At 53.8% G+C, this 23,200-nt stretch overlaps 9 protein-coding genes across 9 annotated transcripts; 5 read left to right on the forward strand and 4 right to left on the reverse strand.

The window, feature by feature from the left end:
• Window positions 1-1,171: 1,171 nt before the first annotated feature.
• Window positions 1,172-2,394, forward strand: MRS44_007542 (uncharacterized protein; the record flags this gene model as incomplete). Its single annotated transcript, XM_065620572.1, has 5 exons — window positions 1,172-1,254; window positions 1,661-1,871; window positions 1,937-2,154; window positions 2,216-2,295; window positions 2,345-2,394. 5 exons carry the CDS (start codon window positions 1,172-1,174, stop codon window positions 2,392-2,394), a joined length of 642 nt encoding a protein of 213 aa, XP_065476644.1.
• Window positions 2,395-3,824: 1,430 nt separating this feature from the next.
• Window positions 3,825-5,083, forward strand: MRS44_007543 (uncharacterized protein; the record flags this gene model as incomplete). Its single annotated transcript, XM_046281100.2, has 5 exons — window positions 3,825-3,833; window positions 3,932-4,267; window positions 4,326-4,601; window positions 4,656-4,792; window positions 4,843-5,083. 5 exons carry the CDS (start codon window positions 3,825-3,827, stop codon window positions 5,081-5,083), a joined length of 999 nt encoding a protein of 332 aa, XP_046134454.2.
• Window positions 5,084-5,778: 695 nt separating this feature from the next.
• On the forward strand, window positions 5,779-6,623 carry MRS44_007544 (uncharacterized protein; the record flags this gene model as incomplete). The annotated part of the gene is made up of 4 exons (XM_065620573.1): window positions 5,779-5,782; window positions 5,948-6,052; window positions 6,125-6,492; window positions 6,546-6,623. The coding sequence occupies 4 exons, from the start codon at window positions 5,779-5,781 to the stop codon at window positions 6,621-6,623; spliced, it is 555 nt and encodes a 184-aa protein (XP_065476645.1).
• A 250-nt stretch (window positions 6,624-6,873) lies between these two features.
• On the reverse strand, window positions 6,874-10,492 carry MRS44_007545 (uncharacterized protein; the record flags this gene model as incomplete). The annotated part of the gene is made up of 10 exons (XM_046276034.2): window positions 6,874-6,954; window positions 7,012-7,173; window positions 7,236-7,364; window positions 7,430-7,747; window positions 7,804-7,830; window positions 7,893-7,946; window positions 8,003-8,214; window positions 8,735-10,073; window positions 10,123-10,368; window positions 10,472-10,492. 10 exons carry the CDS (start codon window positions 10,490-10,492, stop codon window positions 6,874-6,876), a joined length of 2,589 nt encoding a protein of 862 aa, XP_046134453.2.
• Window positions 10,493-10,992: 500 nt separating this feature from the next.
• Window positions 10,993-12,160, forward strand: MRS44_007546 (uncharacterized protein; the record flags this gene model as incomplete). The annotated part of the gene is made up of 4 exons (XM_046269344.2): window positions 10,993-11,340; window positions 11,409-11,509; window positions 11,566-11,921; window positions 11,976-12,160. The coding sequence occupies 4 exons, from the start codon at window positions 10,993-10,995 to the stop codon at window positions 12,158-12,160; spliced, it is 990 nt and encodes a 329-aa protein (XP_046134451.1).
• A 662-nt stretch (window positions 12,161-12,822) lies between these two features.
• On the reverse strand, window positions 12,823-14,292 carry MRS44_007547 (uncharacterized protein; the record flags this gene model as incomplete). Its single annotated transcript, XM_065620574.1, has 5 exons — window positions 12,823-13,248; window positions 13,386-13,775; window positions 13,864-13,990; window positions 14,061-14,098; window positions 14,251-14,292. The coding sequence occupies 5 exons, from the start codon at window positions 14,290-14,292 to the stop codon at window positions 12,823-12,825; spliced, it is 1,023 nt and encodes a 340-aa protein (XP_065476646.1).
• A 682-nt stretch (window positions 14,293-14,974) lies between these two features.
• MRS44_007548 (uncharacterized protein) lies at window positions 14,975-15,952 on the reverse strand (the record flags this gene model as incomplete). The annotated part of the gene is made up of 2 exons (XM_046269342.2): window positions 14,975-15,642; window positions 15,697-15,952. The coding sequence occupies 2 exons, from the start codon at window positions 15,950-15,952 to the stop codon at window positions 14,975-14,977; spliced, it is 924 nt and encodes a 307-aa protein (XP_046134449.1).
• Window positions 15,953-17,599: 1,647 nt separating this feature from the next.
• MRS44_007549 (uncharacterized protein) lies at window positions 17,600-20,350 on the forward strand (the record flags this gene model as incomplete). Its single annotated transcript, XM_046269341.2, has 1 exon — window positions 17,600-20,350. The coding sequence occupies one exon, from the start codon at window positions 17,600-17,602 to the stop codon at window positions 20,348-20,350; it is 2,751 nt and encodes a 916-aa protein (XP_046134448.1).
• A 409-nt stretch (window positions 20,351-20,759) lies between these two features.
• MRS44_007550 (uncharacterized protein) lies at window positions 20,760-22,601 on the reverse strand (the record flags this gene model as incomplete). Its single annotated transcript, XM_046281099.1, has 5 exons — window positions 20,760-21,904; window positions 21,994-22,131; window positions 22,192-22,285; window positions 22,346-22,402; window positions 22,482-22,601. The coding sequence occupies 5 exons, from the start codon at window positions 22,599-22,601 to the stop codon at window positions 20,760-20,762; spliced, it is 1,554 nt and encodes a 517-aa protein (XP_046134447.1).
• Between the last annotated feature and the right edge of the window lie 599 nt (window positions 22,602-23,200).

Raw genomic sequence — 23,200 nt, forward strand, 5'->3', positions numbered from 1 at the left:
GCATTTCCAATCCGAGGATGCCGTATGAGAATAGCATTGATATGCTTACTTTCTACCTCTGTCAGGCATATCACCCAATGTTATGTGACTAACCTCCACACCACGTCATTTTGCTTGAGGTATTGGATCCTCACCTTGCCTGGATCAGGCTTGCAGATGGCCGGGACGCTCGGAGGGCGAGCGTTGGATCCCGGTGGTACGAAGCGCGCGGGCGCCGAGCGATAATAGCCACTGCCTCGGTCTTCTTTGTAGAGATTCCAAAGGCGAGGCTGCTTCACCTCACATGCAATTGCACTGAATTCACTGCACCTCATCACTTCACCTGCTGACCAACCCTTGGTGTGAGGTGACGCGACATGACGAAGGAAGGACCCTGTTCAGATTCCCGATTCGCCGTGTATTGAGGAACCTATGACCTCATACCAAGATGCAGCATGTCCCGTCAAATCTCTATCAGATTCCATTCCATGAGCATCTAGATGGCCGTCGGAGTCCGGACTTCATATCGGGTCCGCGGTCGCCCGGCGACATCAGCTCCGCATTCCGGCGTTTAAGATCGGGGGCAACCGCCGAGGTAGATAGGCATTGGGTTTGTGTGCCACTGGCCTCCATATATGTCAGACACCTCAATGTCATCAGCTCGATATATCCCTTGTCTCCCATTTTCGCCGTTTTCGCTCAAGGAGTTGGAGGCTGCGCAAGGCTGAAGAGTACTGTAGCACGGATGGTCGGTTGACCTGACCAGGGCAGTGAGCCACAGGAGCTAAGAAGCACCTAACCACCTCTGCGCCCGCTCATAGCTATATCAGGAAGTCAACGAGAGACTGGCAATAAGGCTTTGCCATCATTCTTTCCCGTGTCCAGATTCTCTGCTTTCTCTTTGTAAGTAGGTAGTTGTCGCGTTTAACCTTTTTTTACAGAGTGACTTCCCTTCCAGCCTCACGGACTGTCCGAGAGTTGGTCCAGGCAAAAACGTATTATGTCAGCATCCGGCTTGCGGATCAAAACTTTCCCTGCCTTACCAACACCTCGTGACCACACGTTCAACTTTGATACAACATCACCAACAAGCACACTCTCCATCAATCATCTCCTCCCCAAGACTTTTCGGAACTGCTTCATCGGTTCCCCTCCCCCAGTCGCTCAGTAGCGTCATCTTAACACCTTCATCATGTCTCGCGGTGGCACCACTCTCTACGTGACCGGCTTTAGCCACGGCACCCGCGCTCGCGACCTCGCCTACGAGTTCGAACGGTATGTCAACCTCGTCCACGCCCACGCTCACGCCCTCGTCCACGCCCACGTCCTCTCGTTTTCGCGCGAACCCACGTCCGCATCCACGTCCTAGGCTAGAGAGCTTGTAAAGCTGTCTCTGCCTGGGAAATGATGCCTCGCCGTCCATCGTCGTCCTCGCGCCCGCCCTCGCCCTCTCGTTTCCGCACGCGCCCACGTCCCCAGCCTTGCATGCTCCCCTCTCTTGTCACGTTCCGTCGATGCGTCCGCTCGTCCACTGCGCAGTCGCTTTTCGTTCGAGTCGACGCCGAGTCTTTCAAACATCGGCGCGAGAATACACATGGCATTCCATGTTCAAAAGGGGGCCCCAAGGCGTTTTGTTGGATTACGCTGTGCTTCTGGCATATACTGACATACTTATTTGCAGCTATGGTCGCCTTGTGCGTTGCGACATTCCAGCTCCTAGGTCGACGTCTAGCCGTCTGTGGGTGTTCTCACTCCCTTCGCTCTCTGCACCACTAACTGTATCCGCCATTAGCTTCGCATTTGTCGAGTATGAGGATCGTCGCGATGCCGATGATGCTTACCACGAGATGCACAACAAGCGCATTGGCCGCGACGACATCCTGAAGATCGAGGTGTGTTTTCTCGGAACACTTTGCAGCCTTCCCGCTCCTGGACAACTTTGCTGACATCTACATAGTGGGCCCGCACTCCTCCTTCCGCATCCTGGCGTTTCGAGTCCGGTCGCGACCGGGACCGTCGTGGTGGTGGCCGCTCTCCCCGACGGGGACGTTCGCCCTCCCCTCGTCGCAGCACCCGCGAATACTCGCCTCGCAAAGACGAGCGACGTGACCGAGACCGCGACTACGACCGAGACAGCCGCCGCGATCGGGACCGCTCCCGCAGCCCCGACCACCGGTAAGCCTACACTTGGCTACTGCATCCATTTATGTTAAAGATTTGCTAACACAAGTTCTAGGGACCGTGAGCGTGATTCCAAGGATGAGCGCGATGACCGTGACCGAAGGGAGAACGGTGTTAACGGCGACGAGCGAAAGCGTACGTATTCTGTTACATCAAGTAAATACCATGCTGACCCCAGACGTAGCCCTGGACAGCCCCCCTCCTGCCCATGACGACCTCGATGTCGCCGAGTAATCTTGTCGCTTGCAGCATTGGGAAGGCCCGCCGGGTATTGGCCGGGCTCTTCACGCAAAAGTTTCTGCTTTCTGACTGGGCCTCGGCTGCTTCCCTCACTTGACAGGTTCAAGATGTTTTAATATTGATTGAATACCCCGACCGGGTGCATGGTAGCGTACAAGCAGCGACGCCAACCACAAGGTCGGGTAGGGTAACCTTGTTTTCCAAGACTGGTGGTTTTCGCCACGGCGCGTTTCATTTGGAAGTAGTACTCATTCGTAGGTAGTTTAGACTGTTTATACTGTAACATGTTTCAGCGCAACGGGTCACGAATCTGTATTGCTCAACTCCTCGATTGACTCAGCTTTCTTTGATACAAACCGCCGTGATGACGTTGGATGCGACCTCAGAATATGACTGGTTCCATTGTTGCGCATTGCTCTCCGTCCAGTCACATTGCGGGCCTGTCATGTTCCCCTTGTCCCTGTGTCTAGCCAAAAACAGTGTGGTTGATGGCTGTGGGCTTGGCGACATCCGGCATCAGGTTGACGCCTCTCCGAGTCGATGGAGAAGGCAGACAGGTACACAGTACTAAGATCGCCGCCTCGGGCTGTCCGTCCACGGGGAGTAATACGCTGTCGCCAGAATTCCATTGTGTTTTAAGCTTGGTGGCATGCTGATGCAGGCCGCTGCATGACTCTAGATCGCCTGCGTTGTGCGCGTGTCAAGTTGCAGTCATTCAACCTGATCTGTTGTCAACCTCGGGTCTCACCCCAGCCCGATCAGCCTCCTTCAGCCAGCCCCAGGATGTATACAGTACAGGATTGGCTACCCTACACGAGCCAGAGTGCCTGATCTGGCTGCGAGGTTTTCCTCTCCCCCCACTATTAAGCGTTCCAGGTCCTTTCTTGCTTCCCCCGAGCGGAAACCGGGGGACCACGCGCGCCCCGAAGTCATCCGCATCGCCGGTTCACGCGCCCCATCCGCCTCCTCACTGACGGCACCGAACACCCTCTCCGTCCGATTACATCCCCTCCCGCACCCTCCAGCGAGTCCATTAAAAGGCGACAGCTGCCGTGCAATCTGCGATTCGGCCCGCCCATCACCCGCCCGCACGCCCCGTCGCGTGTCGGTCCCGGCGCAGACGTATCCCGGTTCTCCACCGATGGTTGCCGACAGGCTCTTACCTCCCCTTCCCAGCATGCAATCGTCGTCCTTCGAACCACAGTAACACCTGGGGATATCATCGCTCGATTGGATCTTGCTGAGGAGCAAACCCTCGACACTCGTGGTCCTCACCCGAGCCTTGAGGCTCGCCCAATCTTGCTCGACATTGGAAGCCTACCAGCAACTGCGAACCCCATACTCATCCAACCAAGACGGGAGCCTCGTCTCGTCTCAATTGCAACCGAGCCCTAGTATACGACGCCTTAGGGCCAATCGCCGCCATGTCTGCCGTATGTCAATGCCTACTAGTCGACCAGAGCTCTGTCCTCCTGCTCGCCAGGGGTAACTTTTTGCTTCAGCGAAGCCATACTAACTTTGGAGCTCTCAGCCAGGGTCAGAAGTGGTCAATTCGGAGCCTGTGGCCTCTGGCCGTCTCCTACAGGTCCAGGATACTCTCTCACGACCAGTCATCGCCGCATTCTGCGCAGGCGGTGTCGCCGGTGCCGTTTCCCGAACCGTCGTTTCCCCCCTAGAACGACTCAAGATCCTCATGCAAGTCCAGAGCGTTGGTCGAGATGCGTATAAGCTTTCAGTAGGAAAGGCGCTGGCCAAGATGTGGAGGGAAGAGGGTTGGAGAGGTTTTATGCGCGGCAATGGCACGAACTGCATTCGAATTGTGCCATACTCGGCTGTCCAATTCAGCAGCTACAACTTCTACAAGCGAGTACGTATAATGACAAGGTCCAACGAGAAGTCGTGGTCAGCTACTGACAACAACCCAGAACATCTTTGAGCACTATCCAGGCGCTGACCTGTCACCACTCTCGCGCCTCATCTGTGGTGGCGTGGCCGGCATCACCTCGGTCGTCTTCACATATCCCCTCGATATTGTACGAACTCGATTATCGATCCAGTCTGCAAGTTTTGCCGAGCTAGGAGAGAGACCGGATAAATTGCCTGGCATGTGGACGACCTTGGTTTCCATGTACAAGACTGAGGGAGGAATGTCGGCCTTGTATCGGGGTATTATTCCCACTGTTGCTGGTGTCGCACCATATGTGAGTCCTATGTTTCAGCCATTCGATCTCCCAAGCCAACGCTAATTGCTTCAGGTCGGTCTCAACTTTATGGTGTATGAATCAGCTCGAAAATACTTGACGCCGGAAGGAGAGCAAAACCCGAATGCGACCCGGAAGCTGCTGGCCGGTGCTATATCTGGAGCCGTAGCACAAACCTGCACCTATCCCTTGTAAGTTTCGGCAAAGAAGCGATATGAACTATTATTGACTCCGCATGCAGTGATGTCCTGCGCCGTCGGTTCCAGATCAACACCATGTCAGGCATGGGTTACCAATACAAGGGTATCACAGATGCTATCCGAGTCATCGTGATGCAAGAAGGACTGAAAGGTCTTTATAAAGGAATTGCCCCCAACCTTCTCAAGGTGGCCCCCAGTATGGCGTCGAGTTGGCTGAGTTTCGAGATGACACGCGACTTCCTGGTCAACCTCGGCCCCGATGCTGAACCACACTCCCTGTGATTTGTGTGTATAAGTGTGTGAGCATAGTCTGTAAGACAGGGAGTTTTTCCAAATTTGCTTGGGTTTGACGGCCGGTACGGGGGATGAACAAAAAGGAATAGGGAATGGCGCGACCACGGGAGACGCGAGGTAGACGTGTACAGTCATGGGACAGCATTTGAGATGACGGCAGCCCGATTCATATAGTGGGTGCTGTGTTACTAGACGTTACGGAGGTTGCTTGCCGCATGAGGATGGATACCAAGGCATTTGACAATAGATGAGAACCGCCACCAGTTATTTTGAACATTCGATCGGTTGCGGAGATAAAAATGAAGGATTTGCTATCACTCTTGGTATCTTCACATGTGCTGCTTGTCAATGAGTTTGCATCATGCATGGTCTCCATATTGGGATGGGGCGAAGGTCGGTGAGCTCGGTGTGAAACCCAGGGGAAGGTGAAGGGATGGGGCTAGCTCCCGCTCTTGGTGACGCTAACCTCGATGGGGCGAATGCTCACAGCGCTGCACAGGTCACGAGACACGCAATAGTGCCCTAACTGCCACACCTGACCGCCCCAAAATTGCTCGCTCCTGCTGTGGGCTAGGCCCCACCAACCCAAAGCCCTTGAATTTTTCGAAAGGTGAAGGAAGGGTTGTCTGTCGCATCCAACTCCACGCCCAACATCGCCAAATTTCGCAGCGACAACCGCCGCCATGGGTACGTGAAGCTTTTCAACATCAGCCTCTGTATGCGAGTAGAGAGAGTGCATTCGTGCACTCTCTCTGCGACCAAGGCACCATCTTGTTCGCGAAAGCGCAAGACAGCGTTGCCCGTTTTTGAGCATGCTTGAACCAATTGGCTGACGATGGCTTCACCTCACAGGTATCGATCTGAACAGCCACCACGTGAAGGGCACTCACCGCAGTGCCCCCAAGAGCGACAACGTCTACCTCAAGCTCTTGGTGAAGCTCTACCGCTTCCTGGCTCGTACGTCCACCCTTGCCGCACCATCCCACACAACCGAAGAGCACACGAGCTAACCACAGAAAAAATCACCAGGCCGAACTGACGCCTCCTTCAACAAGGTTGTTCTCCGACGTCTCTTTACGTCCAAGATCAACCGCCCTCCCGTCTCCCTGTCCCGAATTGTCGCCAACATCAACAAGGAGGGTGAGAAGCGAACCGTCGTCATCGTCGGCACCGTCACCGATGACAACAGACTCCTCGAGTTCCCCAAGGTGTCCGTCGCTGCCCTGCGATTCACCTCCACCGCCCGCGCCCGCATTACTGCTGCCGGTGGTGAGGCCATCACCCTGGATCAGCTTGCTCTCCGTGCCCCCACCGGTGGCAACACCCTGATCCTCCGTGGCCCCAAGAACGCCCGTGAGGCCGTCAGGCACTTCGGCTTTGGCCCCCACAAGCACAAGGTACGAGCGTACGGTGGTTATGCATGGGTGACAGTCTCTAACAACCATTACAGAAGCCCAAGATCCAGTCCAAGGGCCGCAAGTTCGAGCGTGCTCGTGGCCGAAGACGTTCGCGCGGTTTCAAGGTCTAAGCGTGAAGTGGGAGAAAATCATTGGCCTTGGGTGGAGTTTGGGCCAGCTTATGAGGCAATTGATGTCGTCTTTCGGCTTGCAACTGGGTCTTACATGGAATTGGCGTGCCTAGGTATCACAAAATTCATCAATGAAATTCTCGCGGATTGCTGCCGCCTTGATCGTACCATTGTCCCAGTGAATGAAGTCTAACAACCGTATGCCATTATCTTACAGCGATACATATATCTTACAAGGGCCATAAACATCCTACTCGTCCATGTGGGAGGGCGGCTCTATCACAACACCTGGTTTCCTCCGTAGCCCAACAAAGTATGATTCCCGACTCTCCTATTGTGATTGTCAACATGGTTCGCGGCTGTTGTAACACTTATGAATTGCACATACCTTTCTTGAAGACTCTGGCTTCTCTCGAAAGACCTTAGCAAACAGAGTCTTCAGTTTCTTCTCGAACTCTTTATCCTCAGGTCCCTGGTAGAACTTGCAGACAAAGTGCCCGCCAGACCTGAGGGTATCGCTGGCAAATTGTAAAGCGGCGGCACACAGATCCTATAGGCCGAGGGTCAACAATGTATCCTTTATGGTTGTTGGGAAGCTTGAGTGTTGCTCACCATGCTGCCGGCGTGATCTCGAAAGGCGTTGCCGCTCGTGTTCATCAACCTATGATAGGGATTACTCAAGCTGTTCACATAGAAGCCGGAAGTTTGGTCCCAGGGTGCTGACATGTCACTTAGAACAACCTGTATAGGCGGTTAGTAAGGATTGTACAGAGGCCTAGATAACAGCAAGGGAGGTGCCAACAAACATCTACAAGACGTTGACTCGATGTGCCTGACTCTGAGGCTTCTGAGGATCCAGATTCAGAGCTTGCGTGCCGTTCCATGTCGATGTAGCTGGGACGGTCAATTTCCGACGCCTCAACTTCGTCAGAGGCACTCGGCCCGGCCTCGTGCTGCAGTGGCGGAGGGCGTTTATGAGTGTCGAGGATGAAGTTCTTGACCATTTCTTGGACATTTGGAGAGAGGAAGTCGCCTTGGAAGGTGGCAACGCCTTGCGGCGGCTGGGCTGGGATGAGGTCGATGCCAATGACTCGACCATGAGGTCTTGTCCTATCCACGGCGACCTAGGAGAATCCAGTAAGTCTCAAGTCCCACGAACACCTGCAAGAGAAAGGCTGACCTGTGACCAACTTCCGGGGGCATATCCCTATCATGGCATGAGCTCGAGTTCGCCCTAAAACGACAAACTGCTCCAATCAACAAACTCACCAGGTCAACAACTGTCTGCCCATTGTTCTTGAACAGCCTGTACTTGGCATCCATCTGTTTTCCTAATCAGAACCATGTCCCGGGACTATTTCCAACGACAGGGTACACACCTCTAAAAGTTTGAACGCTGCTCGACTCTTGAGGCCTTGGACTTTGGCATTCCTGGCGTACGCATCACGGCCTTGACGTTGCTTCCAGCGGGAACCCGACGAGGACCAACGAACGGGGCATCTAGTTGCTTGCGCAAATGGGAATTGGAGGTTGGTCAGGCCTCCAATACCCAAGAAGCAAGGCTTGAGCCGACAGTTCATTGCATATGAATCTGGTTGATCAGGAGAGTGATTGGTTTCAAGGTCGGTAAGAGAGACAGAACAGGCCACCGGGGGAAATTTGGCCTAAATATTTCTCCGTAAAAGAACAAAAAAGACTAGAGAGTTGTTTCTGAGTAGCGATCCAGTGTCATTGATGAATGCTGTTGGTGGGAAGCGAGTAAACAACAGAAGTTTTTCAACGTCAAAGTCTGACTAACCTAGACCAATCAATCGATCACGAAGTTGATACAACCTAGATATATCCACGAACTGTACATACCTAGACAGCTAATCACGGGCAAAGGTCGTATACAGAGCTTTCACTACATATAATCATTGTAAGGGACGAAATGAAGGAAAACATGCTCAGTGAGCTCCAGTTAAAATCAGTTACCAAACGCCTTTCCGTGAAATCAAACCCAATGCCCAACACCTAGCCAGGGACCTTCATTCCAACGCCAGTCATGCAATGCTCATCCACAGGACAATGTCATATCGTCCGTTCCCATCACTACTGCAAGAAGCTCGCACCCACACCACGTCTATCCCGCTTCAACGGTGAGAATGTCGCACCGCCAAATGCGCTTGATGCACCCCCCAAGGGTGCCTTGAGTCTGCGGCCAGGTGCCAGCTGAATCTTTGCAGGTCGTGGCACCGTCGTCTCTCCATCCTCCTCATCAAAGAGCGTCTTGTTGGAGCCACCAAGGATCTTGCGCTTCTTCTTCCGCCCATCGGCATCGAGGCCAGCCGCGTTGCTAGGCTTGAAGAGGGGCTCAGCCACCTTCGACTTCAGCTCCGGCACCTTCTTCGGCATCTGTACAATCTTGTTCTCCTGTTCTCCAGCCTCGACCTCCTCCATTACCATCTCTAACTTGCTGGCAGGCTTCGCCGCCTTGTTCTTTCCTCTTGCTGTGACCGGCATGTTCTTCTTGGTCGTGGGTGCGTCGTCTAGAGCCTTCCTTGGTCTGCCCCTGGGCTTTCGTCCCTTGGCGGCCGAGGCGTCCTCCACATCACTAGCAACACCAGCATGGCCTCCTAGGGCCATCACATCTTCGGCAGGCTCTACCTGAGCAGGCTCGACAGCCTCGTCAGCCTCGTCGACATCCTCCTCAGGGTCAACGATGGGCTCGGAAGCCTGAGGAGCATTGCCCGTGGGTGATTGGATCTCGCTAAGCTCATCTGAAAAGTTCTTGGTGCGGTTCAAGAATGGGGTGATCGAGAATGTTGACTTTTCTCCAACCAGGGCGTGCTCAGCTCCGCGCTTGTTAAACGGTCGCTTGAGCGTTGCTTCGTCCGGACCAGGCGTTCCGATGCTGATATCCTCGAGACTCATATCTTGGGCACGTCGCTTACGGCCTGGTTCCTTCATGGTAACCGTCTTCTTGGCTGGCTTGTTGCTCTGCGCAGCCTTGCGAGCAGCCTCCAGCTCAGCGCGACAGACCTCGAGTTCGGCTCGTGTATTCTTGAGGTCTGTTTGAGCATGCTTTCGCTTGCTTCGTGTCTCCTCAAGGAGGCCCTCGAGTCTTTCGACTTCACCTCGAACCTCCCTCAATTCCCGGCTGTGTTCCTTCTTGGTCTTTTCCAGCTCTCTCTTGGCTTCCTCGAATTGATCCTTCCATTGATCATCGTCGCGGGTCTTCGACTGCAGTCGGTTCTTCGATCGCTTCTCGTTTTCCAATTCGACCTCCAGCGAGCTAACCTGGCGTTCAAGGTCCTGCTTCTGGGCGATAACGGCGCGATGGGTTTCGAGTTGTTGCTTGAGATGGTTGAGTTCGGGTTGAAGTTGATCCAACTTGTGGCTGAGGGCGAATTTCTCTTGCAAAATCTTGTTCGATTCTTGTCTGAAGTCGTTGAGCGAAGCGATCTCCATCTATGTCGCTATTAGTAAAGTCCAGGTGTTCAATACCCACGCGTCTTACCTGGAGAGCTGCCAGCTCCTTGTCCTGCTTCATCAGTCGCACATCCCGGTCCTCGATCTTCTTCTTGTTCTCACTTCGCTCGGCATGTGAGTCTTCCTTTTGCTTGCTGAGCTGCTTGACCATGGCATCTCGCTGGATCAGTCGATCCTTGAGCAATGCATTCTCGTCACGCAAGGTCAACAGGCGAAGCTTCAGAAGGCGAGCCTGCTCGTCGCGGTTGGTCAAGTCCATCTGGTGACTCTTGCCCTGATGCTTTAGTTCAAGCTCGTTGATCCGAGCAATGCGCTACCATGTCGCCGTCAGCACTGGGTCTGGGTTGGCTGCGTGATAGCTTGTGAGACTGCCATACCTCGCTGGACCTGGCCTTCATCTTGTTGATGTTTTGCTTGGGTTAAGCAACCTCTGACGGTGCCTATGATGAATAGCAAAGATTCTCGACGATAGCGAATGTTGAGGCCTCAAAATATGTGAAAGATATCTCGAGGCGAGCGTCATGGACGGGACGTTGGCAGAAGTTAAGGTGGGATGGATGCAACGACAGTTCTGGTCGTGTTTTGGCCCAAGTAAACATGGTGCTAAATCGGGCTAGCCTACGGGCGCTTAGCTTTAGTCACGTGCAGCTGTCTCATCCAATCGACACCGCCCCCCGCCTATTCATGGTGCGCGTTGGAGACAGCTTAGGTAAGGTGCTCGGCCATTTCCAGAATGAGAGGCCACCTCAGCTTCACCTCATAGCTCCGCGACCTATCCTAGCGTCAAGGTAGTAGCTTGTAGAGTCTACGACTTTGACATAACCTATCTCGAGGCCAATTGGCCCTTTTTCTTCTATTTCTTTGAACCTCCGCCGGATCTATTCAACCTGCAGTCGCCATGCGTTTCCTGTCGTCACTCCTTTCGCTCGCCCTCCTCGCGACGGGTGCTGTCGCAGCTAAGAAGTCGACCACCGAGCGATTCAACGAGTTCCACGCCAAGCAGACCTCCAACCCGATCAAGCTCAGAGATTCTTCGTACAAGTCCCTGACTGCTACACCTCGCGACTACAGTGTTGCTGTTCTCCTGACGGCTGCCGATGCACGATTTGCTTGCCAACTCTGCCGCGAGTTTCAACCCGAGTGGGATCTAGTTGGCAGGAGCTGGGCCAAGGGCGACAAGGCTGGAGAGTCACGTCTGGTTTTCGGCACGCTGGATTTCACTGATGGCAGAGATGTCTTCATGCAGGTTGGTATACCAGGAAGAAGCTATATCGCTTTCAACGGTCATTAGGGGCTTGATCTGACTTCAAGCAGCTTGGCCTCCAAACCGCCCCTGTCCTCTTGCTCTTCCAGCCTACCCAGGGCCCTCATGCCGTCGCAAAGCAGGACCCTTTGCGATACGACTTCACCAACGGGTGAGAAACATTGGCCTTTCGCTTTTTGTGAGCATGTAATAACCTAGAATCATTAGACCCGCGACTGCCGAGCAAGTCCAGATTTGGCTCGCCCGTCATCTCCCAGGCCGACCTCATCCTCCCGTGAAGCGACCCATTAACTGGATGCGATGGATTTCTGGCATCACCATTGTTCTCGGAGGTTCAACTGCACTTTACGTTGCCTACCCTTACGTGCTGCCCATCTTACAGAGCCGAAACCTCTGGGCTTCCATCAGCCTCATCTCAATCCTGCTCTTCACCAGCGGACACATGTTCAACCACATCCGCAAGGTTCCTTACGTCGCTGGCGACGGACGAGGTGGAATTAGTTACGTTGCGCCCGGTTTCCAGCAGCAGTTTGGCCTGGAGACCCAGATTGTGGCCGCGTTGTGTGAGTCCATGCTTCAAGCTCATGATGGTATCAGGTGCTAACTCGTTCGTCTAGACGGTGTCTTGTCGTTCTGCGCTATTTCCCTGGCGATCAAGGTCCCCCGCATCGCTGATGCCAAGACTCAACAGGTCGCTGTCATCGCTTGGGGTGGTGTCCTGTTCCTCGTCTACAGCTTCCTTCTCAGCGTGTTCCGCGTCAAGAATGGAGGTTACCCCTTTTCCCTGCCGCCTTTCATGTAAAGGGGTGATTGGAGATGGACCAGAGCCTATCTACTAGTCACTCGGATCAGGTCGGGGTGTTCATATGGATGACGTGCGAGGAGCAAGGTCGACACTTGATCAAAAAGTGCTGGCTCTGCTCGATCCCCCATGCAGTGGTAAGAAGGGGATGAGTAAATCAAAACATGCATGGTGTACAATATTGCCAATTAGGCGTTTCCCTTAGACGGTTCAAATGTAGCATGACAATTAAGGATGTTTTTTGGTATCTTGATCAACGTTAGTCGTAAGCCCTGGGGGTATCTGGTGACCCTGTCAGAGCAGGCATTGGCAGAGGAGGGGGACGAGCTGGCATCGCAAGACAGTGCGGAGGATGCACACAACTTCACACCTTGCTGGCAAGCTTTACCACACGCATCTTGTTGAGAATCACTTGGGCACCATGTCATGTTTTAAACTCGAGTTCTTTATTGGAGAACAAAAGGATGAATCCCGGTACTTTCAGGGGCTGCTTATAACCAGCAAATGCGTGATGCCCTCGTCAGATTTGAGTCGCCCCCCCTTCCTTTGCATCAATAAAGACCAAACGAGGAAGCCAACCATTTGACGCCCCACCAATGATCTACCTTCTTCCGCTCGCCTCCGGCCTCGTCACCACGCTCCTTTTTTAGGGTAGAGGAAATTTATGCCCTCGACATGACACCCCAGGCACGGATGATGTTGTCAGTGTAACCAGCGAACAGAGTCTGGCCATCAGCAGACCAGGCCAAGCTGACACACTCGGGCTCCCGGCTCTTCTTGCCAGTGTCGGGGAACTCGGGCTTGAGCTCATCAACCTTGCTCTTCTTCTCAAGATCGAAGATGATGATGCTGCTGGCAGTGGCAGCGCAGAGCCAGTATCGGTTGGGGGAGAAGACGAGAGCGTGGATCTCGTCGTTGGCGTTGAGGGAGTAGAGGTGCTTGGACTCGTTAAGGTCCCAGAGCATGGTGGTGCCGTCCTTGCCACCGGAGGCGCAGAGGGAACCGTCGGGAGAGATGGTGACGGTGTTGATGTAGCCAGTGTGGCCGATGTGGTCGGTCTGGAGCTTGCAGGTGGAGAGCTCCCAAACCTATAGGCCTGTTAGAATCATGAAATGATACGGGATGCATCAGATGGTGAAAACAGGGCTGTCAATAAACTGGATCAGGGCAATGGTGAAATGGTTGTCTCATGGCCTGTGGAAGCAGGCTCTGAAGTAGCAAATACTTGGGTTGCAAACATCATATCGATTGGGAGTGTGTAGAGTGCTTCAGCAGCACATGCGGAGCTGTTACTGACCTTGACGAGCTTGTCCCAGCCGCTGGAGACAATGACGGGGTTCTGGGGGTTGGGGCTGAAGCGGACGCAAGAAACCCACTCGGTGTGGCCCTTCTCGGAGATGGTGTACTTGCAGTCACCGAGGGTGTTCCAGAGCTTGATGGTTCGGTCGCGAGAGCCGGAGACGATCTGGCGGTTGTCGGCAGAGAAGCTGACGGAGAGGACGTCGTTGGTGTGGCCAACGAATCGTCGGGTGGTAGTGCCGGTGGCGAGCTCCCACAGACGCAGGGTCTTGTCCCAAGAGGCAGACAGAGCGTAAGCGCCATCGGAAGAGATGACCTAGATCCAACAAATATCAGCCCAAGTTCTCGTTTCGTCCTCCTCGCCAAGGTGCGGATGGGCGTGGCGGGGCACAAGGTGAACGTACACAGTCGGAGACGATGTGAGAGTGGCCGTGAAGAGATCGCTTGGGGTAACCGTATTGGGTCTCATCGCGGGTGAGGTTCCAGATGATCAGAGTCTTGTCTCGGGAGCCAGACAGGAGCATGTTGGGGCTGGAGCGCGATCAGTCAGTTGATGGCCTCTAAATGGATCAAGACGAGTAGAGCTCTATATCGAACGTACTTCTCCATGGAGGTAGCCAAGCTGGTGACCCAGCCATTCTGTAAAAGTTAGCTTCCTCTTCTTGATCCCAAAAACTCATCGCCTTCCGTGAGGCCGACCAGAAGCATGTTGACGGGGAGCATCGTGGCCAACCACAGTCGCGATGCAGCAGTCGGCAGCGGCAGGAGGGAGTTGAAGAGGTTCGACGTACGTGGCCCTCGAGAGTGCCCTTGAGGATCAATTGTTCGGCCATTGTTGCGGTGACGAGGCGATGCAGAGGATCAGGGTGCGTGAGGGAGAAGAAAGAGAGAAGTCAAGGGCTGCTCTGCAAATCCTAGGCCTGGTCGGATCTTGGAAGGCTTCGCCGGCAGAAATTGGGATTTTTTGTGTGGGTTAAAAATTAGGGCCGCACGTTCGGGCTCCGCTTTGATTGAAGCGTGCCCGGTGTGCAAACAGCGGGTACGTACCACCATGTGTGCGGGGCTCAAAAACTGAGCCACATCTCAAGCGAAAGCCACAGGCTCCAGCCTCACCGCAGCCGCAACGCCAAAGAAGCAGCAGAAGCTCAGAGGTCTCGTTACATCAGCCCAGTTGACGGTTCTCGTGCAGTTCATCCTCAATGAGAGTTTTGCTATTACTTTCGTTAGCCTTTCGGTCTTCAAGACGGGGAGGGAAGCACGTACTGTGAACTCCATTTAACCTCCACACACGATCACAGTTCATCCATCATCCAGAGACGCCTGGACCTATGTTCAGGTTGCTGTTTTTGTGAGAGGCTCACTCGCTGCCACACTGGCATCTATTCTCATATTAGGTCTATCCCTCGCTCGAGCTCAAATAGCAAGGTCATGAACGCCAAACGCCATCCATCCCAAACCACGTATTCATGGGGTATCATGTGAGCCATCGTTTCCAATGGATGCTTGATCAACATCTTACAACGCCTTCTTGCTTGCCAAGGCAGCCGACCGTTTCCCTGCTCTGGGGACTTCTTTGCGAGAGAAAAGGGCCTCGCCGTTGACAATCATGCTGTGGTCCGCAATTTCCATCTGATCAGTATGCTCCCCCTGACCTTCCGCAGCCATGAACCGTTTCATTGTTGATTCCCATAGACGGAACCGTTCCTTCCCATGAACATCGCGCTCAACCAGCAGCTTGACTTCCTTTTGTTTTCGCATTTTGGATGCTCGTACCAGGCGGCGGAGTGCATCTTCACCCTGCTGGGCTGTCCTTGCGGCGTCTTCCCGGATTCTCTTAGGGTCGCGAATGTTGGAATCTTCCTGTGGCGTAAACTTGTATGTGTGTTTGCTGGGGAAATCTGGGAACGAGGATGGAACGTAATTTTTCTCGTCTTTGTCCGGCTGTCCGCTCAATTCTTCGCCTAGGAGCGGTAGTGTGGTATAGGCGTCTTGGTCTTCAGGGAGCACATCGGCGAAGCTGGGAACGATTTGCTTTTTGGGGATCGGTGGCCTCAGATGGGGCTTTAATGATGAAATACTGATATTGTGCCGTCGTAGCGCGTGTTCGAAGTCGGTTGCGATGGGGTGTTCGCGACGTGCAGCCAGGGCGAGACTTTTGGCAGCATCGATCATGCCCTCGAGATCTGGAAAAGGCGCGTCAGTGACGAGTCAAATGTGAGCTATTCACGTATACTAACATGTCTCCACCATTGCGGTGAAGCTCTCCAGCGCCTCAGGGCTTGCCGAGTCAAAGCCGTCATGCTTGAGAACCATGGCGATCGAGCGTTGGAGCCCAGCTCGGGCCTGGTAGTGCGGGTTCGGTATCACGGATCCGATTGCTCGTGGCCCCGTCTCATCGAGGTTTATGTCTTCATGATGTTCATCGTGAACCCGGGGCCGTTTTGGATCGGGTTGCTCCTCGTCGGCTGGAGAGAGGCTTCGCTTTGGCGTCATCGCGAAGATCTTGGGACGTGACGATTTCGACGACGCGCTATGGAGGGCGTTTATGTGGTTATTTTATGTGCGGCGAGAGCATCTCATTGGACTTTGGCCCAGCCCTGACGAGTATTCCAGGCAGCGAGTGATGGGCGCAAAGTTGTTGACGATGGAATATGTTTTGGCGATGTCGGGAGGAAGGTTGGAGCTGCAGCTCCTCCACCAAGGATTCAAGCTGGGGAAACTTCGGCTCATTGGTCGACGGCCCCACGTGTCAAGTCCGAGGCCAGGACTTTGTATCACCTCTGGTTCTCATTTGATTCACCACAATTATTCCTCTTTGAGGTTCCAATGTGATTCAGGAATGAATATTGCGACCTGTACATGAATTTGGGCGTAAACCTTATCACTGGTTTTGGTTTCTGAGTAGTCATTTGAACATGGAATTCGATATTGACTAACTTGTGGTGTGGCTCATAACGCCCGTCACAATGTCTGTGCAATCACCCTCCCAACTGAGACAGGATGCTGGTGTCAATATCAGACATGAATGCGAAATCACGGGCGAGAGCAAAATACATCATGGTCGCTACGTGTAGTCCGAACAGAGTGACCCTGGCGCGATCACCCATCATGATCGCCTGGTAGAGACATGCAGGGAGGGCCATATAACTTCCAGAAAAGAATGAATCTCTCCAGGGTAAACCGCCAAGGCGTGCCTTGCAAGGGCTCACCAACACTTTGACACCTGAGCAAACGAGTCTAGACCGAGTGATCGACGCCGGAGATGTCCCGCGAAGAGGATCCGAAATTCAGAATGTGACCCAACCCACGGTGTCTGATTACCGCCCTCCTGCAGGTCGCCGGGATTGTGATCATCTCAATATGATATTGCTGTGCGAGAGCGGTGTTTTCCGTTCGGTTACTTTGACCGACACTTGAGGCAACCACCAGTGGATGGACTGAACCCTGCATCTTGGGCTTGACATTGGACGTTGGCTGAACTAGCATGACAGGCTGCATGTCCTATGATGTGACAAGCGAGTCAAAGCATCAATCACCTTGAGACTTAAGAATCACTCATTTACTCTGTTTAACCGCCTGCGTGTGTGACGTTCCGAGAACCCCCCGCGTCTACACCCTCTTCTTGGCTTTTGGCTTTGTCTTCAGGTCCCGCAATCGGACTGGCCCCTCTGGTTCTTGATTCTAGGGCAGGCAAATTCCATCCAATTCTCCCCATCCAGGATATAAGTGTGTGTAGTTGATCACGTTCCGAACCGCACATCACCACCGAACATTGAAACAGCTCCCACACCAGATACATGAGCCGGAGGCATTGTTGCACCAACCAGCCAACACCGACAGCTGCGTTCCTCAACAGTCCCAGCACGATAACCTGAAACTCTTCTGCAACCCGCCTACCCTGCACTCACAGAGACACTTTTTGGGTTTGCATCACGAAGCATTTTTGCTCCAACACGACTCTGTATCCCCTGCCCTAAAGCCCTCAACATCGCGGCCGCAACTTCCACTAGGTAGATTGCGGGCATGTCCCTCTGACAAAGTCCAACATATCTTGTTCTTGGCTTTTCTCTTCTTCTTGTCTTTCAGATACCCATCAGATATACATTTTTTATCATTATCCCAACCTCGCCCCCCTACACCATGTTTCCTTTTGACCACTCCGCCCTTCCGCAGCTCACAACCCGCAAGGCCCTTATCGGTGTTGATTTTCAACACGATTTCATAGCCCAGGATGGCGCACTGCCAGTCCCGGAGCCAGAGGGCCTTGTGGATAGAACTGTCAAGCTCGCCAAGGCGTTTCGGGATGTAGGAGATGTCGTTTGGATCCAATCGCAGTTTGAGGAGACCCGGCCTGTTTTCGAGGACCAAATTATCGTCACAGACAATAAGCCCCTATTGCGTCCCTCTTCGAGGGGTCGAGCGAAGCTACTCCCAGTCGAGGACCTCGACGTGGCTGGACCGCCGGACGCGGAGGCTTTCCTCAGCCACGAAGAACCTGTGTGTGTCAAGGCGGACACACCGGGCTGCCGCATAGCTGCGGCCATTGAAGAGGCATCGCAGAAGACGGACATCAAGTTAACAAAGTCGCACTATTCGGCGTTCCAGACGACACAACTGTTGCGTATATTGCGCGCCAAGATGGTTATGGAGCTTTTCATCTGTGGTTCCTTGACCAATATTGGCGTCCATGCAACGGCACTCGATGCTGCGGGTCACGGCATGGCCATTACGATTGTTGATGATTGCTGTGGCTATCGAACAGAGGCTAGAAAGGCATCGGCAATTGCATCCTTGATTGAACTCACTGGCTGTGAGGTTGCCTCGTACGAGGAGGTCCTGGAGAGCCTGCAGCCTAAACCAAAGACCCCCAAGGCGTCGCGCAGCAAGGCATCCTCACAGCAGTCGAAGCGCATGGAACCATCACGAAGTGTCAAGTCTGGCGTAGACAAGGGCGTGCGCGACAAGAGTCTCTCACCATCAATCGTCAAGAACATGACAGGCCTGCGATTAGCTTCAGATTCGCCAAGCCCCGCAGCGGCTGGGACTCAGCCTCAGAAAAAGGCGTCGACTACAAGCGCAGCTGAACGCCATGACTCAGAGGTCAAACCACCTTCGAAGACTAAGGAATCGAATGGCGTTTCTCAGACCAAAACACCAGAGACAAAGGACGCAAAACAGATACAGGATGTTAGTGAGGCGGCTGCTATTAAAGGAGACGCCGGGAAGGTGGTTGAGACCAAAGAAGAAGAGACACCAGCTCAGAAGACGACTAAAGACGAAGAGATATCACCTCAGAATACGAATAAAGACGAAAAACAACCCGAAACATCAACACCACCCAAAGTAAATCCAGACATGGCCCAGACCAAGACTCCGATGGAAAACGAAGAAGGCCATCTCCTGCAGAAGGGTCTCTGCGAGGGAGACACCGACATCATCGAGAACGTCCTTCCAGACACTCTTGTCGATGGCATCTTTGAGAAGCTACGCGACGAGGTCCAGTGGCAGCGCATGTCGCACCAAGGCGGAGAGGTCCCACGACTGGTGGCCGTCCAAGGCGAGGTTGGTGAAGATGGCACCATCCCAGTGTACCGTCATCCATCCGACGAGTCTCCCCCACTGCTGCCATTCTCTCCAACCGTTCTGGCCATCAAGGCCGAGACGGAGAAGCATCTCGGTCACCCCCTGAACCACGTCCTGATCCAGTACTACCGTGACGGAACCGACTACATCTCTGAGCATAGCGACAAGACCTTGGATATTGCCCAGGGCTCTTATATCGCAAATGTCAGCCTGGGTGCCGAGCGAACCATGGTCTTCAGAACAAAGAGACGGGATAAGGACCCATCTCGAGACGAAGCCTCGCCAGCCGATCTGAAGAGGAAGATCCAGCGCGCTAGACTTCCACACAACTCTTTGTGCCGATTGGGCCTGAAGAGCAACATGAAGTGGCTGCACGCCATCCGCCAGGATAAACGACCAAAGAGCCAAAAGACTCCAGCCGAGCTGGCCTACGATGGCGGCCGAATCTCTCTGACGTTCCGCCAGATTGGGACGTTCCTGAACCGTGAAGAGACTCTCATCTGGGGTCAGGGTGCCAAGGCCAAGACGCAAGAGGAGGCTCATGCTGTCATCAATGGCCAGACTGACGAGGCCATCGAGATGCTCAAGGCCTTTGGGACGGAGAACCACGCCACAGAGTTCGACTGGGATGCCCACTATGGCAAGGGGTTCGACGTGCTGCATATGAGCAACGCACCACGACTCTTTGCCTGCGGAGATTCAGTGGCCAACATGCGTGCCGCCCTCATGCTGGCAGAATACGGGGTGAACTACGCAAAGGGAAGCATCACGGCAGGCCCCGACTCTGGCCCATCCAATACTGAGAGCGGCGCCATCAAGTTCACAGACAAGGACAAGTCAGCTGTTCAAGGTGACCTGGCTGTCATGCTGTATCTCGATGCACGCTATGGTCTCGGCAAGCCTGGAAGCACCGCCCGAAGCCCAAAGGAGCTGGCTACCCAGTTCACCCGCTTCCAACGTGCAATGTCAGTCCTGGATGCTTGGCGCAGCTTGCCCAAGGACACTACCAGCGGGAAGCGTGACCTCAAGTCCCTGAAGCACGAGCTCGAAGTCTGGAATGGTTTCGTCGCCGAGGCCGAGGGAGCTTTCCTTGCCGGCTCGGAGCTGTCTCTGCCTGACTTCGCCCTTTGGCCTGTCTTGCATTCTATCGTGGAGGAATCGGGGCTGGAAGCTCTGGAAGGATTGGATAAACTGAAGGATTACTACGAGAGAGTGGCGGCGAGATCTAGCGCGAAGAAGGTTCTGGGTAAGGAGTCGACTCCTCCCCCTCCTCCTCCTGAGGCTGGAGAGCCATCTACCAGCACGTAGTCATGTCACGATCTTATCACTCTAGCCGTGTTTTGTCTTTATCTGGAGGACTTTGGGTCATTGGTCATAGTTGTTGAGATCACCTAGCTACTTCATGTTTGATATCCTACATTTTTGCTCGAATTGAGAGTTGACTCAAGTCATACACATTGCACTGGGTTTTACGAATTTCTGTGAGAGGGGTGTAACGGTTGAGTGAGGTGAAGCCATAAACTACATCCGTGGAGCAGTGGTCTCGTCTCATCTCACATACCTATGTTCAATTCAAGTCCCAGCAGAGGCTCGGACGAAGCAAGGGTCCAGCGGTACACTTCTATGTGGTCATAGCCAAATTAGTTTCAACGGGACTAATGATCCGGCTTGCGGGCCCGTCGTTTTCATCCATATTGATGCTTGCCGTGGACCATCATCAAGATGAATCCCACGGCAGGGGGTATGTGCCGACCCAGTCTGCAACCTCGCTCCGTAGCTGCACGATCTCAGACTGCGTCTCGCCGTTGCCGAGATACTCCATGAAGTTCTTTAGCTTGCCTGGGTTCTTCTCACCCTTCTCCTCCGCCGCCTTTCGGGCCGCCTTATCAATCCGAGAGGTGATGGCGACGGCACGATCCACGACATCCGCAACACGGACAAAGTCATCCTCGTTGAAGCCGCGAGTGGTCATGGCTGGCGTGCCCATGCGGAGGCCACCGGGGACTAACGCTGAACGATCTCCTGGGACAGTGTTCTTGTTGGCAGCAACACCGACCAACTCTAGAACACGCTCAACTCGACTGCCATCAATGCCCTGGGGCTTAAGGTCGGCCAAGACCAAGTGGTTATCAGTACCTCCACTCACAAGAGTGTAGCCTAGACCCCCATTGCCCTTGGGCTCGCTCAATCGCCGGGCAAAGGCCTTTGCGTTCTTTAGTACCTGGGTCTGGTACACCTGGAATTCGGGGGTTTGCGCCTGCTTCAAAGCCACGGCGAGGGCTGTGATAGTGTGGTTGTGAGGGCCACCTTGGTGACCGGGAAATACGGAGTTGTTGATGGGGCCCTCGAGGTCGTAAAGGATGTCTTCCTTGGTCTTAGGGTTTTGTTTCCGAACGCCTTTCCGGTAGAAGATCAGGGCTCCTCGAGGACCTCGTAAGCTCTTGTGGCTGGTGGTTGTGACAATGTCTGCGTAAGAGAAGGGGCCTGGGACAGCCTTGGCTGCTATTAGGCCGGAGATATGGGCGACATCGGCAAGTAGGTAGGCGTTGACTTTATCGCAGATTTCTCGCATGCGCTGATAATCGATCAGTCGGCTATAGGCACTTGCGCCGGCGACGATAATCTTGGGTCGGTAGATGGTTGCTAGTTCTTCGAGCTTGTTGTAGTCGATGTATCCAGTCGACTCGTCCAACCGATAGGGTACCGTCTCGAAGTATTTTGAAACAGCAGAAATCTTCTTGGTTGGTGTCTGATAGCCATGGGATAGATGACCACCATGAGGTAGGTCAAGGCCCATCAATCGATCGTGGGTGTTCAACAAGGCGGAGTAGACGTAGAGGTTTGCGGGAGCACCGGAGAGAGCTTGAGGACTAGAGTTAGCAAGAACTACTCAAAACAAAGACTGACATGTACGAGACACCAGTCATGGACGAAGGGGAGAGGTTGCGAACCTTGGACATTCACACCCCATGATTTGGGATCAAGGCCAAATGTTTCGAGAGCGCGCTGTTGACATAGACGTTCGGATTGGTCAATGAACTCGTTGCCGCCATAGTATCGAGCACCTGGATAGCCTTCCGAATATTTGTCTGTCAAGGATATAAGTTAGACTCTGTAATGTGAAGACCAATACTGGTTGAGAGCCGTACTTTGCATAACACTGCCAAGAGCATCGAGAACAGCTTGAGAGGTGAAGTTCTCGGAGGGGATGAGGTTAATGAAGTGCTTCTGGCGTTTCTTTTCCTACTCCAGGGATTAGTAAAAGAGCGAGGGCAGGGAGCTCGAGGCGGCATCATGGTGAACCTTTTCGATGATGTCGAAGACGGTGGGGTCAGCCTTGCCAAGGTGGGCTGAGAGTAGCTGTGTAAGGGCACAAGAGCGTCAGGCCTCCAAGTTCACGGTAACACAATGGCTTTTAATCAATTGGACATGAACAAACCTGCTGCTGACTCTCGAGACTCAAGGAGGACGACGCTCGCGTGCACGTTGTGGTAACCGCAACAGGCCTCGCGATGCCGCGCAGGACACGCGAGGTACCTCTCACGCCAGCAAGAGACATGGCGTGGTTGCGATCGGCGGATGACGGGAGAGAGGGTGAGAGAGTAAGAGGGAATGGAGCGCAATTGAGAGACAAAATGGGGGTATCTTTTCGCACAAGAGGAGAGCCGCTTTGCGAGGCGACAAGACGGTGATTGTCTAGCGGCGCGCTCGCTCAGGACGTCATTGACTGTGACGATGGATGTCAGGACGGGACCTAGAAGGACGAAGGCGGAGGCGGAGGTGGGAGGTGGAGGAGGAGCCGATACCACCACTGGTGACGGCCGCTTTGGAAGGAGGCTGCCAGAATGGCTCGAGTTCAGCCAGCGACAGCTACATGCAGGACAAGTACCTAGCGTATTCGCCTAACTTGAGCCCCTGTCACAGCCTCTGCAAGACCATGTCTTGTGCTTAATGGGCTGAGAGGTCGCCTGGGACACAGCTGCTCCAGCGAAAGAGCCAGCCGTTGAACGCTACAAATACCCAAGGGAAAGGTACTCTTTTAGCAGCTCACACTCGCCTGTGCCACAGTGCTCCATCCCTGTGGCGGTGAGCCAAGACGCCATTACGTATAAAATTCTAGGCTCCGGTGGGCTATGGGGTTTCTTCTTTTTCTTCCTT

The sequence above is a fragment of the Fusarium solani genome, assembly GCF_023522795.1.
Source record: "Fusarium solani strain SB1 chromosome Unknown bctg00000004, whole genome shotgun sequence".
Taxonomy (NCBI): Eukaryota; Fungi; Ascomycota; class Sordariomycetes; order Hypocreales; family Nectriaceae; genus Fusarium; species Fusarium solani.